This window comes from Patiria miniata, unplaced genomic scaffold, assembly GCF_015706575.1.
Source record: "Patiria miniata isolate m_02_andy unplaced genomic scaffold, ASM1570657v1 HiC_scaffold_17, whole genome shotgun sequence".
NCBI classification, from domain to species: domain Eukaryota; kingdom Metazoa; phylum Echinodermata; class Asteroidea; order Valvatida; family Asterinidae; genus Patiria; species Patiria miniata.
The window spans coordinates 2,116,414-2,134,429 of record NW_024037055.1 but is presented as its reverse complement, the minus strand read 5'-3'; the positions used below and the strand labels follow the sequence as shown (position 1 = coordinate 2,134,429).

At 37.6% G+C, this 18,016-nt stretch overlaps 1 protein-coding gene across 1 annotated transcript; it reads right to left on the bottom strand.

Moving 5' to 3' along the window:
- Positions 1–15: 15 nt before the first annotated feature.
- Positions 16–18,012, bottom strand: LOC119723387 (5'-nucleotidase domain-containing protein 3-like). Its single transcript, XM_038194000.1, has 15 exons — positions 17,775–18,012; positions 15,803–15,978; positions 15,291–15,365; positions 15,104–15,159; positions 14,650–14,737; positions 14,176–14,247; positions 13,648–13,704; positions 13,320–13,380; positions 12,815–12,917; positions 12,527–12,628; positions 12,054–12,138; positions 11,371–11,511; positions 2,792–2,878; positions 2,431–2,495; positions 16–2,175 (listed from the first exon to the last, which is right to left on the bottom strand). Exons 1-15 carry the CDS (start codon positions 17,983–17,985, stop codon positions 1,962–1,964), a joined length of 1,593 nt encoding a protein of 530 aa, XP_038049928.1. The 5' UTR covers positions 17,986–18,012; the 3' UTR covers positions 16–1,961.
- Positions 18,013–18,016: the final 4 nt, after the last annotated feature.

Here is an 18,016-nt window from a genome sequence, read left to right as displayed (position 1 = left end):
AAAAGGATTTATAAATTGTGTTTTCCTTTTTTTTTTTCTTCAGGGCACTTATATTCAACAACAATCAACACTTTTTCCATTACATTAGAACTTCAGCTTTTATCTAAAAACTGTAACTCACTAAAAGCAGAGTTAAAAATAAAATTTAAAAATATATATTGCACAAGGTTTACTTGTAGAATACAACGTTTATGAAATGGATGAAAGCTTGCATAAATTAACAAAGAAATCAAGACAGTTGATTCAAATTGTTTGTATGATACTAATCATGCAAAACAATGCTACTTGCTCGGTATCCATACCTCTTTGTATTCTGTTTTGACACTAAGCGTCAAAGGAATAAATCTTGGGGCAAATTAATAAAAGAGTAACAAATGATCAGAAAGGGGTCACCACAAGTCCGACAAGTTTGGATATTTGAATAATTGAATTATTACATATTTAGTTTGGAAAACACCAGCTTCCAACACCAACCAACAGAAATCCATGCATGTTGCAATTTGTGTGGGCAGGGCAGCTAATGGTCATTTTTTTATGCAGGACAATTACCAAAATATAACAAATTATTGCTAAAAAAGGTTCCACAAATTATTGCTAAACAAGGTTCTACACTTGTACATTGCATAAGAATATCTACATTCTTCAAAGATCAAACCATGCATTGATTTTAAGAAGGGATCAATTATGTACAGTAAATTTTTAATCTATCCATATATACATTACAAACACCATAGAAGTACATAAGTTCAGTGAAGTATCCAATATGTTTGGCAGGAGGCTCTTTTTTTTTTGTTAATTTCAATCAAAATGCTTCAGGAATTGATTTTCAAATACATTTCCTGATAAGCTTTTGTGATCGCTGTACTGGGCATTCATTTCACCCCCAGAAAAAAGGTGGGAATTTAAGGGGTTCAGTAATTCAGAATTTTAGTGGATAAAAAATTCTACCCAGCTCAAAAGCTTGGATATACCACTAATAAGTACAACATTGAAGCATTTTCGAGACAGTTTATATAAAAGACACGGTGGGTTAAATATAAACTTAAAATTGAATACCTTTAATTTTCTATTAGCTAGCACCAGTAACATTTGTTATTCATATCAAGGAAACCCCACAGAAGATTATTCACTTCAGCCAGACATTGAATTCTGTGCCTGACTAAGCCTGGTAGTGGTAAGCATGCAGACATTACTGTTTGCATACGGGAGCTAGGCTTTTGTCAAGCAACCCATGCATTGTGCACATTATTTTATTACAAATTTCGTCGCATTCACTGCATCTCATGTACATATGGTGAGGCAATATTCACTATGGATAGAATTTTCATGACATCGCAATCACTGTTTTAATAGTAACATCATGTTGCTTGGAAGCGCAGTCAAAAAAAAGGGATGTACATGTAGGCATACATTTGGCGCAAATGCAAAATGTGACATCACATTTATTGCAACCTACTTCATATTCAAAAGTAGTGTCATAGATGAACCTCATATGGCCCTCATATGAGGGCCAATACTCTCCATATTGCATGCCCAGAGCCCATTCATACACCACAGCTAATTATATGAAACTGCTAAGCACACAAATTTGCTTAACACACAAAAGTTTCCTTAGCAACAAGAAAAGGTGATGTGCCATTGATTGTGACTGGTTCCCTACCGATTTCTGTTTTTTTAGCAAGAACATTTACTGTGAGCTGTATTTTCTGCTTTGGACCCATCTCAACTTTTATCTGGGACGAGTTCCCGGACAAGTTGCAAGTAGAATCATTCACTTTGTCCGGAAGAAGCTCTGCATTTGTCCGGGACATCTTCCGAGGAAATGTCCATCAGCAACTGCTTGACTCACCAATACTGATAACTTCATTGCTGAAAGATTGAGAAGTTGTTCAGAATCCTGCAACTTATACCCGATAAAATACCTCGGATTTGAAATGTTTCCCAGTTGTCTTTATTTAACCCTACAGTTCTAAGACATTGCTGTAGCTCAGCTCGTGGGGCAGGGCCGACCGGCGCGGGTAGAAGGTGTGGGTCAAGGAGTAGGAGTTGAGATTGCCCAGGCAGGACATGTAGATGTCAGCAAAACGACACAGCCTAGAGGTGAAGTAGGACGGATTGTGGAAGGTCCGGAAGACGCTGCCGAACTGGGGGTTGAACAACGACTTGGTTGTGTTCCTGAAAGGGAATCAGTGGAAATCCTGTCTCGAGCCAATTCACACTTTATTCACTGATAATTGAGGAAAGAAAACTGATAATTGATGAAAGCACTGCCATGTTTTTCGTCACCGGACTTGTGAAAAGGCTCGTCATTTTCTTGTGAACGGATTTGTGATGGATTTTACTAGAAGGGCCGCATCTTGCCCAAGAAAATGAGTTTGTATGAGGCGGAGACAGGTGGTAGTAAGAAAACATCATGAGGCGTGGACATACCTGACTTGGGTTCTTTCTCTCAACCATTCCTGCACAACTGCCTGGCAACCAGGATCTGTATGAACCTAAAGAAAGCACAAGCAAGCCGAGATGAAATCCAGCAATGTAATGAATTGTCAATCACCCCCTCCCAACCAAAACCCCCAAAAAACTTTGGGCTGTATTCCATTAATAAATCATTGCCAGTTTAACCATCGTTGAGTACATTTTATTTTCCCAACACCGTGAGAGAGGGGGGGGGGGGTGTCCCAACCCCACCCCCTCAGAGGGACAACCCCCCCCCCCCAGACCCCGGCCGATTCCCCTTGCCCTGTATGTAGTTAGTAGTCACTGGTGACTATCCAGTAACAAATGTCCATACCTGGTGTTTCTGTATGAGTTCTTGCAGCAGCACGAGCCAAGTCAGTGCATGCTTGAATGGGACTGAGTTACAGATCGCAATCTCATCCTGTATATAAAAACAATGGACAGAAAATGAACGAAAGTGAAAAGGCATACTAGCCACAAACATATGTTGACTAATTGGACTGAAGGTCCAAGGAATAATTTTGTTTTCTATTTTGAGACAGTGTCAATTAGTGCTCAGGACTTGTTTACGAAAAACACAGAACTAGAAAAATAGTGACGTACAGAGGAAGCCCTGACATGTTGTTGCTTCCTTAATGATGTTTGTGACATTTTCAAGTGACGCAAATTACAGAAATACCTGCAAATCCTAGAAGTCTTACTGATGGTAAAAATGACTGTTTAAATCATACGTTTTGTTCAAAGTATTTTCCACCGATGAGAATTGACATTTTAGCTTTTTATTTAAAAAGCAAAACTATAAAATTCTTATCAATTTCTTGTCTCGGGAAAAAGAAACGTTGGTTCTTGACCAATGGCAGCCCTCCAATTAATGCTCCGTGTTACTATTTCTTGAATTTAATCCCCGCCTGAATCAATTACCGCTCTTGTGTATTTTCAGCGACAGAAATTAGCTTCCGTTTTATCTGCAGATGGTGCAAAAATAATGATATGAATACACTTTTTAAGGAAATGGACATAACATAAATGTAAGATTTGTGAAATTAAAAAAATTAAAATATGTAGTAAACTACACTGCTTCGAAAAAAAAATGGCAAAAAAATTAACAACTGCATTTATGCAAAGCATAATTTAGACAAAATGGCCGACACAAATTCTAACCAACATGACAACATTTCTTTTGAGTAGAGAAACTGTGCAAATCAAAGCTGGAATATATGCAGAAATCAAATCCATTATATTTTGAAGACAAAATAAAGGCAGCATTTTGTTTCTTTCCATGGAAAACAAGTAAGCCAACTTGCAACTACATGGCTTTCGTTTCCTTGAGAAAGAATAATAATGAAAGGAAGAAAAGAATGTGGCGTGATCATGTGTTAAAGTTTGTTCACCCCTGAGTCCAATGACTGCCATTTCAATGTGCAAGACAGGCCTATTCTTTAAAGTTTTACTGCAGTTTTTAATTTCTTTCAAAGTTTAGGTCTTAAAATGAAAAAAATGCTTCACTCTCTAGCCTGCGCATTAATTAACGATATGGAAAAAACACAAATTAGTATTTTTATTATAATAAAATCGAACATTAAATAAAAATCAAATAGTTTACATTTCATATCAACTCACAGCCAATTTACATTTTCATGTCTCAATTAGATATGCGGAAAATATTAATTGTTAACAATGACAAATCAAACGTTCCATTTATTTCCTTTCATTTACCGTATGTTTAAAGTAAGCTGTAACAACAAAACTTACAATCCTTTCAAACACAATTTGATTATCAAAAAGGGGAGGGGTAAAAAGTGGGGTGATAATGTCCAGCAAAGTTTGTTCACCTTAGAGAAGTTCTGTGACCTTAATGGAGAGCAAAGGAAGGACATGAATATTCATAGAATGAATCAGGAGAGAGTTGAGTCTTGTCAGAGTCTACCATTATTGGATGAAGGGAAGGTGAAATGTTCATGGATATTGAAATAATGCATATTGTTGCTTGGTTCAACAACAAAAAGCAAACAGAAGATTGCAAAGCATGTCTTAGGTCTTCGTTTTCCCTGACAAATTTGTCAACCGAATTTCAACTGTGTTTTCAAGAGTGTAGCACATTTTCGGTTGAAGGAACGGCAGGATATTTTCACCACCGACCAAAATGGAACTGCCCATATGCAGTTGATTGACTGCAGCATACAGTGTGGGGTGATGGTGTGATGTTTTGTCAACCTTGTACCAAGGGGAAATACCACCCTCACTGATGTATTATCACCACTGTGGGCAATAAAAGCTAAACAAGAGTAAGAGGTTGCAAAACAACACATGATAGCGCCAACTAAATAACTTTTAATCAGTGTTGATATAATATCAAAGATATTAAGATAAGAAAGAAATAATAAGGAGTTGGAAAAATGATTAAGTCCTAAATTTACAGCAAATGTTCTCTAATGCTGTGCTTTCTTTTTATGCTGTTTTTGTGTGAATGTTGTGTGAGATTTTTCAGCTGAAGCCAAGGATTTGGAGAGATTTGTGCCTAATATTTTTGCTCAGATTTAAGAGCTGAATCATGAAGCTCTATATGATAAAACAAACGTAGCGGGAAGGGTAGGACCATATAGTAAGTCCTTTCTCTATGGTAGGACCGAAGAAGGGAAGGTGTTGAAAATTAGGTGGTTAAAAAGGTCTGAACAAAATTTGAATTAAGTTTTGACATTTACTTGTACTTGAGGCACACAAGTCTGACAAATATTTAAAACAAATTTGTACTTTGAACTCTTCTTTACTAAATGTACCTGACTTTACAGGTTTGGAAACTCGATCATGGCATCTTTTTACAAAATGAAGTCCACCGTGAATTCTATTTTAAGTAGTCCCCGAAACTCTGTAGTTATAAATCATACATGTAGCTCCATGGTTAACTGACAAATTAACAAAGAAAAAACATTTCCAAAGTTTCTAGAGTTCAAAAGAAGAAGAATCAAAACACCCACACAATTGCAATGGATGATTGCCCAGGAAAAATAATGTGACTATAGCGTGCGCCGGTACGCCTTTCTTTGTCTGTGCATAGAGCTACAGTACAGGGATTGTAGCTATGGTCTGTGAATCTTTTTAGGGATCAATGTTCAACGTGATATAAGTCATCAATGAAAAGGCTGAATATTTACACACCAACTGCTCCAGTCACTCTATGGCAACCAGTTAGTCGTTTCCATCACATTTATGTCAAGCTTTTTTCATTTTTTCACTTCAATTATGCAAGCATATTTACATCCCTCAAGTAGAGTTCACAGCAGTTTCTTTAGTAATAGTACTAGGATTTGGAAGTTGGAAATTGAAAAGAAAACCTTCACAATAAAACCCAGCGATTTATTTAAATGGAAGTTGTGAAACCGTTGTGGTACTTTGCCCTTCAATTTTGCCGAGTCTGCACGGTAAATGTATTGGACCAAAGTCCTTGCCGTTTTAGAAGGAGAAAATAAACATTTTCATGATCGCAAATCCGGACATCATGAAGAGTTCACATAACGTTGGACCCCAAACGTCATGAGTTTTACTGAACCTTCTTTTCTGCATGGAGAGAATTTCTTTGATTGCCTTTCCACTGAACTTGAATGCGTGAACTGCAAATAACTTAATGCTTCATTACAACTGTACTTGAGGCATCAGGAACTTCATATGGGGCAGATTTACACACCCTTGCAAAAATATCCACTGTATTTTTTGGATTATGGGATCATTAATTCAAACACTAGATCTTTCCAGGGCTTAAGTCATGGCAAATTTTAATCCAACAATTTGCCAATGATTATGATAAACTTTCAAGTTTCAATAGAAAGTGCTGGTAGTGAATTGTTTTGTCAGCATTCATCCAACTTGAGTAAAAATTTCAATGTTTTTCTTGCCAAAGATTTGAATATATTCCTTATTGTTTCTGTAAACTGAGTTTCAGTGTCACATTTGAGTTCAACATTTGCCCAGCCAGGATACGTAATTATTTTCTAAACGTGAGGTTTCCGGCTTCCTTTGACGCTTCCTACGAGTATATCTTTGGCCTAATGCACTCCTCACAACCGACAGACAAAGAAAAAGGGGGCGTGGTGGTGATGGTGGTATTGGTCGGGGAGGGGTAACCCACTAGAGCCTGTACTACATTGTACACAATGTATTTATAATACTACATAAAAAAATAAGACCTTAGAGCGCTCGGGTGTTTTCGAGCAGTAGGCCTACATGGAATAATAGGCAGGGCACTTTTGGGCAGTATAAATGTACAGGGACTCACAGGTTATATGCTGGCCAATTATATAGATGTTCTTCTTTTTTGATGTATTGATTTACTGATGACAAAATATCCAAACATCTTTGCAAAAACTTTTTTTGTATCATGCTACCACATTTCAACAAAATTTAGTTCTGTATCCTTCATATGTCAGATGTTTGTCTATTAGTATGGACAACAAAGCAAACAAGCCTAACTGCTATGCTTACGCAAAACCAACATTGTTGGACAACCTTGCATGAACCTGGTCTGGATATATCCTGTAAGTTTGTATTATTGCGTAAGAACATGCAAGGTCTTGAGCATGTGATTTTTGACATCTGGCTACTCAAATTCTTTAGTAACATCAGAAACCAAGCTTTAAATTAGCTAATTATTTTTGAAAATTGACATAAAAGTGGATTTAATAGAGTGATGTTATAAACGTGTGGTTTAAAAACTGGTTAAGGGCTTGGCTGTCAATATTGGCCTGAGGCGTAGGCCTATTACTGGCAACAAGGCCCCTAGTTTCCCAGGGTAACTTAATTGTCCCAGGTATCTATGAACTGATTTAAAATTAGTATAATTTACCAAATCAGTTGAAACACGACACAGGCTACTTAACATATCATAATGTGATCAATGGTTAAGTACATGTACCTTTTTAAACTGAACTGAATACCATATGTACAGAAAAAAAATTTGCCTTTAAGACTCAGCTCACTTTGTATCATGACCCAGTAACATGTCAACTTCGCACCAGACAGAACGTGCTAGCATGCAACCCAGACTGGTAAATGATTATCGTGTTAAAGGCCACAGCTAGGCTATTCACAACCGCACTTTGGAAGTCTGCGCCCTGCAATGATTTCATTATCATACATGCATTGTTTAAGGCAGGAAGACTCTTTACAGCAGGAAGATCACGCCCTTGTTATAGGCAGCTAGTCTAACCATCCTCTAACCAATTGGACAAACATCTGGTTTTAACATAACAGCTGTTTTCCATCTCCCAATTAATTCGCAGGGCTTGAATTTCAGGCAAAATCAACTAGGCAATATCATAGCTGCTTTCAACTTTTTGAATCAACTTTACTACTAGTGCAGTATTTTTCACAAGGGAAATCATACATGTGCTCAAAGAAATGTCCTACAAAATATTGAACAGAAAATAAAAAGTAGCAAATATAGTCCATGTGTACCTTGCAACAATTGAGATGTAAATTTTTTCCCTGATTGTTTTTTTTTAAGAGATGAGTGTGTGTTAATTGTTGATCTGAGGCAATTTATTTAGACTACAGCCTGATCGATAGAACCATGGAGGATTATTCCTCTTTTAAGATTACATTGTAACTCAACTCAACTGTGACGTGATTGAGCATTGAGAAATGCCCCATATTTTAGGGGAATCAACACTTTCAAAGAAATACAAACACACAGTACCATGGCATGCACACAACAGGTGCACAAATGGCACATGTCCCCAGTATTTATTTTTCATGTTGACAGTATACATGCATGCACTGACCACAGGTTTATCATACAATGTGAGAATGCTAGGGCCCGTTTCCTGGAATAAAGGTACTCCCTCCACACACATGTACAAACACACTTAATAAGCCAGTTGCTAACTCCCCCTGACAAGCTATTCTTGGAAGATGTACATGGGTTCAGGGGATTATACAGCAAGAGGAATAATTATTCACGATTCTTTGATTTCAAATTAGGCACCTGTAGACTCAAAACATGCTCTTTCTTCCAAGTGTATTGCAGAATAATTGTATTGTTATAATACCAATCATGTTTGCAGTTTTCCTTAATAATTTGAAAATATGCATTTAATTCGTGGAGCTATATAACAAAAAGATCGGCCCATGTTTAACTTAAGCGCTTTTTGTTATTTGATAAATAAATTGATATCAGTTATTTATGGTATTCCAAGGAAACGGACATGTTTTTATGAATTCTCAATTATTATGAATATTTTATAGCTGATAAAAAACTACAGATTACATGGAATATTCTTTGGCACACAGTGGTGAAAAAATGCAAGCCCGGTGCATTGCTTCAGAATTGACAATCTAATTATTTTTAGTTCATATCTTTTTTGTATATGGTAACAGTGTATGTAAGGATTAAATTTAATAAATGTGCAAATTTGCATCTAAGATTTACCCTAATATAGAATGGGATTATAGAAATTAGTGACTTTTATCAGGCAGCGATAAGATTTAAGCCTCAGATAAAAGCAAAAAACATCCTGACATACTTTTATATTTAAAGTTCATCACTGTTTTCTCTAGTACTGTTTAGATGTTGGTTGTGGCCCCTAACACAAAGGATAGAAACCAAATGTAGGGAAACTAGAGGCTAACAGAAACAGGAAAACAGGAAATAATTAGACATCGTGTTGGCCATGCAATATTTCACAGAGTTGATGGGCCTCCATAATTACAAAATAAAGACTAGTTTTGCCTAAAAAGAAATTGGGTAAATGTTATACATGTAGATTTGCAAAAGGTGAAGAGCATTTGGGTTCTTGTGACGATTACAGACAAAAAAGTACATTACAGATTAATCCGTTACATTACATCTGTGAAATCAAAGGATAGAGGGCAGTGCATGAAATACAGTGACACTTGCCTATACAGAAAAAAAACCTGCCAACTTACAGAATTTGTTTTAATAAAAAGATTTGAATTATAATCCCTCCTCACACATAAACAAATATAAAGACTACACTGACACTCTCATTATAAAATTACCAAATAAAATTTGTTGCACTTTCCAAGCTTTTAACACTCCCCCCCACAAAAAAAACAGGCAATTGTTTCAATCTGACTCTATTTATCTCATATTTCACTTCACTCAACAAATATTTTGGATAAGGGGCACATGATATCACGGTGGTGTGATCCCTAAGAAGAACAATACGAAATATTAACCAGCAATCTTCCAGATACATTTTGCCACAGATACAGATCTAACGGATAATTGAGGGGGGCACAAACCAACAAAAGTTGCGACAGTTCAAGGGCTGAGTAAACAGCCACCAAAGTTTGCCCAAACACTTCACAGATAATAATTATGCAGGCACTGAACCCGATAATGCATCACAGTGGACGATGACGCAAATTAAAGGGTGGGTTTTAATGTTTAACTCGGAGCATTTTTGTCTGAATATTATACGACGGTGCCTCAGTCACTAAAACTGGGGCAGATTACTCAATCACAGCAGTCCTGGTAGGTTAATATGACAGTGACGGGCCAAACCAAATACGTGGACTCACTCCTTTCAATAGTTATTTAAATAATGAGTAAGACCATCATAATATACGACATTTAGATAAAATTTGACTCTTTTTAAAAAGTTGTTTGATTGTTTGTTTAGTTTCTCATTTTGTTTTATACAGAAAGAGTTATTGGGCTCAGTACTAGATCAAAAATTCTGGGGGCTAAACATTCTTGGTGGTTTCAAAATCTTCAAATAATACCTTTTGAAAGACCTGATATTTAATAAATGTGTGAACCATTAAGGGACATTTCAGAAACTTTAGGAAAATTGGAGAACAATGTAGGTATGCCGAGTCTAATGTTTCTGTGCATATATGGGCGGTGCAGTATAAAGGAGAATATTTCACACTTCCTTTGAATATCTTCAGTTGACTAATAAGCACTAGAGCAGGTCATGATCAGTGCCCCTTCTCTGAATTTGTAAGTGGTCACTTCCCCCCATTGAAATACCTCAAGTTGGTCAACAGGAAATCTCAGCTAAATGTTCGTTGACGCAAACCTCCATCACACCCTGTCTTGCGCATTATCTTAAAAATTTGCAAGAGGCTTGGAGGTGATATTTTTTAGGGGGAAGTGAGTTGTTTATGAAGGATTCTTTCTTTGATTGGGATGTCCTGGTTTATTTAATGCTGTTTGAATTTATGTAATTATACTTAAATTAAAGGGGTGTTGAAACGAACAATTCTAGTTCTCCTGCTTAGGGTTCGTAAAAAAAATTCGGCTAAATTTTGCCTGACAAATTTTCCGTAACACTATTTTTGTACATTTAAATTGGGTAATATATCGAACGATGAATTACAAAGCCTACTGAACATTACCACTCACTATATACACTTACTTATCTTTATACTATTTTCAAGACTTGCACTTAAAAAGTTAGTCCCACATAAACACAAATCTATGTAAATGGTCCTGATAAATTTCACTCCAAAACAACTTTCTCCATACTTCTATCTGCATGAGATATCGGTGCATAGACGCGACAGTCTGCTGATACAATATATGCAGGCGGTTGGAAAATGACCAAACCAACTTATCAATTTCTTGCGTCTTTATGATGAAAAGAAATACTTTAAAAAATTACTGGTTGTTATCCATCATTGGGCAAAAGTATACATCTGCTACAAAACAATGCCAATATTTATTTCATACTAAATGAAAAGAAATTGCTTGTTTTTGCATTTTTATTTTGGACAATTTCAGAAATTGTTATCGATGAAATTTTTTTATCAATGCTTGTTATTTACGGGGCTTCAAAATGTGGGACAGATGAATAAATACAGGAAGTCAATTGCAAAGTTGAAAAGTGGCGGGTTCCTTGCAATATTTGGTGGCGCACTCTATTGTGAAAGTATTTGAAAAGGTTAACTTACGTCTAGCTCCGGGATAATTCCGCCCGTCCGCCATCCGTTCTTCAGACATGGATCCACAAGATCACTGTAAACATGGTCGCCAAAATAGAGCACGGTGGAAGGATCCCACTGAGTTAACTTGGAAAACTGTTCCATGTTACCCTGTTAGAAGGAGAAATATTCAGAATAAATTAATATAACTTCTATTGTCATGTTACGGATGAATAGATATTTAGGCTCTGGCTGGGAGACTCTGACTCAAAATAGGGTTAAATTTTATTTCAACAACATCAAAACCTATAAAAAGAGGCCAAATATCAGAGTATTTGCAATGGGAGAGTGTTAAACATGCGCACATTAGTTTAAACATGACGCAATTGCTGGTCTCTCTCAAATGACGTCATTTTCCACAGACCAGCTACGTGTATCAGCATTTTGAGCGTCAACTTGCATAACCCGATCAGCTGCGTTGTATTTCGAAAACATTTCGAGCCACTAGCACCCGTGTTTGGAACATTTTGAACACTGCGCAATGCATGCTTGATTGCGTAAAACACGCAGTTGCAGTTCTCTTACAGAGATGGCCATCTTTGAGAGAGACCTATTGAAAAGGACCGGTGTGTTTGCTGCCACCAATTGTCTCAAATGTCTCCCATTAGTTCGATGAAGAATGGTCTCTGAAACTGACCCACGTTTTTCCTCACCTGCAAGTAGATTTTGCCTTTTGTCAATTTGGTGACGCGAGCCCAAGATGGCATGCCTGTCTTGCGGTAGATGAAGCGAAAAGGTCTGCCCATATGAGGAAATAAAGAAAATCGAAATATCAGAAGTTGAGAATAATAATTGTTTAGCTCAATGCTTTGGAGTTTTATTCAATGATAGCAAATTTCCTGAAAAACAATTTTTTTTAACATGGATATTACTCAATCCAAAGCTAGGAAGCCACCAAAATCTGGCTGTATTTCAAATGTGTGTCAATTGGGGAAAAGAACTACTATGTAAGAGATGGAACCTGAGGGTGTGGTGTTATCACAAAAAAAAAAATGCATTTTGAAAAAGAAAGCATAGATTTCCCAGCATTTTGTGAAATTAGAATAGCCCACGTTCATGCAAGTGTCTGCAAATCTTTTTTGTTCGTTCATTTTCTTTGTGGGGGCGGGGGGGGGGGGTTGTTTACCTTGTTGTGTCCTGGAAGAAGAGAGGTTTGCGTGCTTGGGTGATGATGACGTTGAAGAGATCGATCCAATCTGGGCCCAGTAAATACTTCATTCCCTCGTCTCTACAAACGACAGAAAATCATGATAATTAATAACACAAATACAAATGATTTGAAGGGCAAACATGCGAAATTACTGGTCCTGAGGCACTGGCTGATTTGTGTCAAGAGGCAGTCCACTCCGCCAACATGGATGGAAAACTCACTAGCAAGGTCTTGTATTCTTTGCAATCTTTGGCGTACACTTACACAAAGTGGAACGGACTATTTGTCATCAGAAACAGCTGTTTGCCTCCTTCGTGAAGCATCTTGATGTACTCTGGAATACCGGTCCCCGTCTCCAAATATTTTTCTGAAAATCAAGAACAACAGTTTTAAATACTTTGTATGATTTAAAAAGAATCGTTTGTCACATGCCAACTGTTTTGGCCCAATTTTTGTTGCTGGGAACAGAATTTGCCAAAATATTAGCTGAGAAAAAAGATGGCAGCATTTTGATGGTGTCATACAAAAAAACAGTATTTTTACGACAGTTTTAAGACGGTTCAGATGTTGATTATCATCCTTAATTTTGCCCCCAACCTCACTGGCATGAAAAAGCTGGATGCACTGCCTAACCCACTGGCTTCATATCTAATTCATCTCCATTTTGGTTGTAAATCCTCCAAAGTGTTGGAGGGTTGGGAACTATAATTCTGTCGTGAATCAAAGAAAACGTACTTCTTTAACTAACGTTCATGAGCATCCTACTCACCAACATTTCCCACAACTTCTTTGTGCATAATTCCTGAGATGTGAACTTCTTTAACTGCATTCTGTAGAACGCAAAAAATTGTAGACTTTTTAATGAAATATCTGTTTTCTTTTTAAGGTGACTCCATAATTGTATATTTAGTTTTAAAACAGGAGAAGCTTCTATGTCACAAAAATGCAACAGCAAAGCTAAACTATTTTATGGCAAACAGTGCAGTCGTAATAAGTGTATGCTTTGCTTTTACATGTCTGACTGTGGAGATATCAAAAAGCAGGAAAATGCCTAACCACGCAAGACTGTTGCTTTAAAGGGATGTTTTTGTACCTACGTGAATATCAGTGAAGAGGTATTCTGGATCGTAATCTATTTCATTCTCCGTCAAATACTGCAAAAAAAAAGGGAAAATAATATAAAACGAAGGTTTGATGATGTTCTAAAATCACAGGAAGCCTTACAAAGTACCTCTGGAGTTTGTTTCAACTTTCCTATATCCAATCCCCAAAATGGATACATGTACTAGAAACTATCCAGTACAACTCTAAGAATGCCACGAAATAACTGATAGAATATTAACGTATTGTCAATGCAGGAAAAAAAATATTGTTTGCGTCCAGGTTTCAAAACCCCACTGTTCTCCCAAAAAAATTGGTTTCTTCTCTGACTGAAATTTTGAAATAATATAAGACCCGATGATTCTGAAACGGAACATAAACCAATACTGAGCCAGAGTCCCCAAATGAGGGACTTCAAATCTCCTCGAGCCAAAGCTGTAGACTAAGCCGAGATTTTTAAAACCTCTTTGGCCCCATTATGTCTGAATGAAGGGCACCCTCTAGCGTTTGGCTGATGTTTTTACCTCTGCGACATTGGCAAGCAGCGCCATCTCCGGTATCGCAAAGAGATCCATGAGTTGCTTTATGGGATGACTCTGAAATATATAAAAACAGACATTGGTAAACACAATTAACAGGCCCCTTGCCTATTTGGATTTATGACATATGATTAGCGCCCCTTGAATAAAGACATTGACAAAATGTGGGACTGCCAACAGAGACTGGGTAGCTGAGTTGGTAGAGCACCGGTACCACAATGCGAAGGTTGCAGGTTCAAGTCCCACTTCTGTCAATTTCTTGTAACAGATCACAAATCATCACCTATCAATCACGAGTCACACAGTCTCCAGTCAACTCATAAGTTATTCAAATGAACTTTGGCAAAGGAATTCCTTTGTTACTGTTCATCGCCTGTTGCTTGCGACTGAACTTGTGAATTGATATATACCTGGAGCCATCACATCTTCCTCGAAACTGTAACATTCTAAGATGCTTACCACCGGCCCCGGAGTCATCAAACTCTCAGAGATGTGAGTTCCTTGGTAACTGGCTCTCACTTCCTCATCACTCACTGGCTGCTTGCCCCTACAATCAATTACATGAAATGTTCAGTTAAATTACTCCGCAAAAATATTTGTCAGTCGATTGCGCCATTTATGTACAATCATGCACTGAATTGTGACGAGGTCCTTTCAGTGAACTTAAACATTGAAGTTATGAGGTCTGTATTTACTTCCGCAAGTGTAAAAACCAAAGAAGTGTAGCTTTTTTTATTTACAATTTAAAGAATTTTAAACAATTGAAGGTGAACATAATTTCCAAGATATTCAATTAGGTTTCCTTTGAAAGAGATCTCTGACTCATTTCTTTGCAGTTATCTTGACGATGAAAGATGTCGGTTTCAGGAATGTGAATATCAAAAATTCACAGCTATCATCATCAGTCAATTACCTGTAAACAGTTCCAAGCTGTATGTGCTGAAAGGCGTCAATCTTCAACAAGTAACCCTGATTAATGAAAAATATCAAGTACTAATGAAACAAAAATTGTGTATGTAGCAAAGATGGAAGCATTTATGTTTCACTAAGCATTTGTCCACATTTTTTTGATTGATACATTTTGCTGAAATTATACCTACCCTCTTTGTGTCAAAATGCAGACCTCTTATTGCAAACTCTGGCGAGTACTCCATGTTCTTGATTCCTGGGGGAAACTGGAGGAAAGAAAAATATATGAAAAAACAAACCCAAACATTTTAGAAACGATTTGAAAAGCCTTCACAAACAATCAGTATTTTCTAGTGTGGATTTCAGTATATTTTGGCTTATTTGTTTTGGAACAGCATTGATTTTAGGAGAAAAAAGAACTTCTTGTCAATAAATACCTCTTTTTGATTGCAAAAAAATACTTTTATTCAAAAAAAATTTTTTTCTTCCCCTGCCAAGCGTTTTACACAGGTTTGTCACCAACAGTCAGATTATATTTTCAGGCAAGCACTCTTACTAGTCAAAATTCGGTCAACAGACAAAAGCAGGCAAGAAGTAGGTTTACAGTATTTTTTTTGCAATGTCAATCAAAAAGAGATATTTATATTTCTTTTATCTTTGGTTGTCGGATAAGTCTATAATTAGTCTCAACAGTGCAACCTACCATTTTTCTCTCCACCAGATTCTCGACGGCTTGATTGTAGATGAGATAATGTAAGTGCTTGGTGTAGCACGCTAACGTGTAGTCGTAGTCAAACCCATACACTTCAATGTCCGACATATTGACTTCATTGTTGGCAAATACTGTCTTGGGTTCCACGTTGATGCAGTGATTTAACGCTGTAAGACAATGCAATACGGTGGCCATGATGATCTCTGATAAAAATTTAAGCTCAGAATAAAAAGAAACAAACCCGACAGCCCAAGTATTGTGGTCTCTTTTTCAACCTAAAGCAGGCTTCTCTGAGTCTTATTTTCTAATGACACCATTTTTGCAATTTAGAACAGTATGTTGTGCTGGAAAATGCCATTTTCTAAACACATTTTGTGGTTGGTGCCAAGCAATCAGCATTCACGATGCGTTCCGGTGATCACCATTTTTACTTATTACTTTATTCCCCCTCCCCCGACCCATAGCCACAGCCCATGTGATCAAGCTTTAAAATGAGTAATTTGTCGGAAACTTTCATTTGGAGATTCAGGCCAAAATAGGGCCACTGCATCACATCACTTCATCACATCCCTTGGTGTTCCGACTTCCACAATTATTGAACTAAAGATGGTACCAGCATGCAGTTTTCACAGCAGTAATGCTGAGATTGTGCTCTTTGACCAGGGTCGACAAATGACTCATTTATTGTAGCTTGATCACATTATGGAAAGAATATAGCAACCAACCTGACACCACTTTTTTGTCTAGGTCAATCATTGTAAAAAATATTGAAAAGACATGAATCTGGGAGTACTGAGAAACATTAGAAAATACTTTAAAAATGCACTCGACGCTCCATAGACTTTGTACACAACCAAAACGTACATTCTTTCCGCCCCTGCCAATATAAATGGCTAGGCCTAGCTGGAGTTACCCAGCCCTGAGTTTTATCATATGGGTTGTCTATATAAGGGCTGGAGCGTATTTTTCTCATAAGTAGTAGTATATTCAAAAAAATTTTGGAAAATTTTCAATTTTGTCCCCGTTACACACTAATTGCAACTGCAACTCACCCCAAACTTGCCTGGAATAACCATTACACAGGTCCTTGAAGTAAAAAACGATCCACGATGAAGATTCAGCCTACAATTGCAGTGAAAACAGGAGGAATAACCGCTAACTTGACAACCTTTCAGGCATGGCCAGGACTGCTATGGAATTGTCCACACAAAAAAATTGTGTACAATGAATGGCGGCGGTCGATTACCACCACGTACAGCTCGCTGGTACTACGCGTTTTTGCGGTCGGTGCATGACGTGACGCGGAAGCGTAATACCCGATGACTGTTTCATGCATTAAGAAGAGGTTCACTCGCATCACAGTGCGGTACTGGAACGGCAACCGTCGAGTTGGCCGGCTATCGTGCATTCATAGTGCAGTGTTATTTACTCGACGGTTGCCGTTCCAGTACCGCACTGTGATGCGAGTGAACCTCTTCTTAATGCATGAAACAGTCATCGGGTATTACGCTTCCGCGTCACGTCATGCACCGACCGCAAAAACGCGTAGTACCAGCGAGCTGTACGTGGTGGTAATCGACCGCCGCCATTCATTGTACACAATTTTTTTGTGTGGACAATTCCATAGCAGTCCTGGCCATGCCTGAAAGGTTGTCAAGTTAGCAGTTATTCCTCCTGTTTTCACTGCAATTGTAGGCTGAATCTTCATCGTGGATCGTTTTTTACTTCAAGGACCTGTGTAATGGTTATTCCAGGCAAGTTTGGGGTGAGTTGCAGTTGCAATTAGTGTGTAACGGGGACAAAATTGAAAATTTTCCAAAATTTTTTTGAATATACTACTACTTATGAGAAAAATACGCTCCAGCCCTTATAGACAACCCATATGATAAAACTCAGGGCTGGGTAACTCCAGCTAGGCTAGGCCCTAAACGTTATGCAATACAAATTTAGCATGCATGCGTACCAAATTGTTCACAGTAAGCTTTCGTTGTGTTGTACTCGTTCCACAAATCTGAATCTGTGATAAGTTTCCCAACATCATCATCCGTTATAGAAGTACATAGTTGTCGAACAGGCCTGAGCCCAATTGTGGACGTAAATCTCCGTAAATGCCTACAGGTGTTATAAAATCTCCGCGCGAAATTTGTTATGGAGGCCGCCATCTTGATCGTCATCCATTTCTACTTCATCATCAGAGGGCGCTAT

Bases quoted from the DNA above. Each gene is read 5' to 3' on its own strand.
- LOC119723387 (XM_038194000.1), bottom strand. From the start codon at position 17,985: ATGACGATCAAGATGGCGGCCTCCATAACAAATTTCGCGCGGAGATTT. The intron at 15,979-17,774 runs GTACGCATGCAT...ATTGTCTTACAG, and splicing joins AGCTTACTGTGAACAATTTG to CGTTAAATCACTGCATCAAC. The intron at 12,629-12,814 runs GTAAGTGTACGC...TGTCGTTTGTAG, and splicing joins AATAGTCCGTTCCACTTTGT to AGACGAGGGAATGAAGTATT.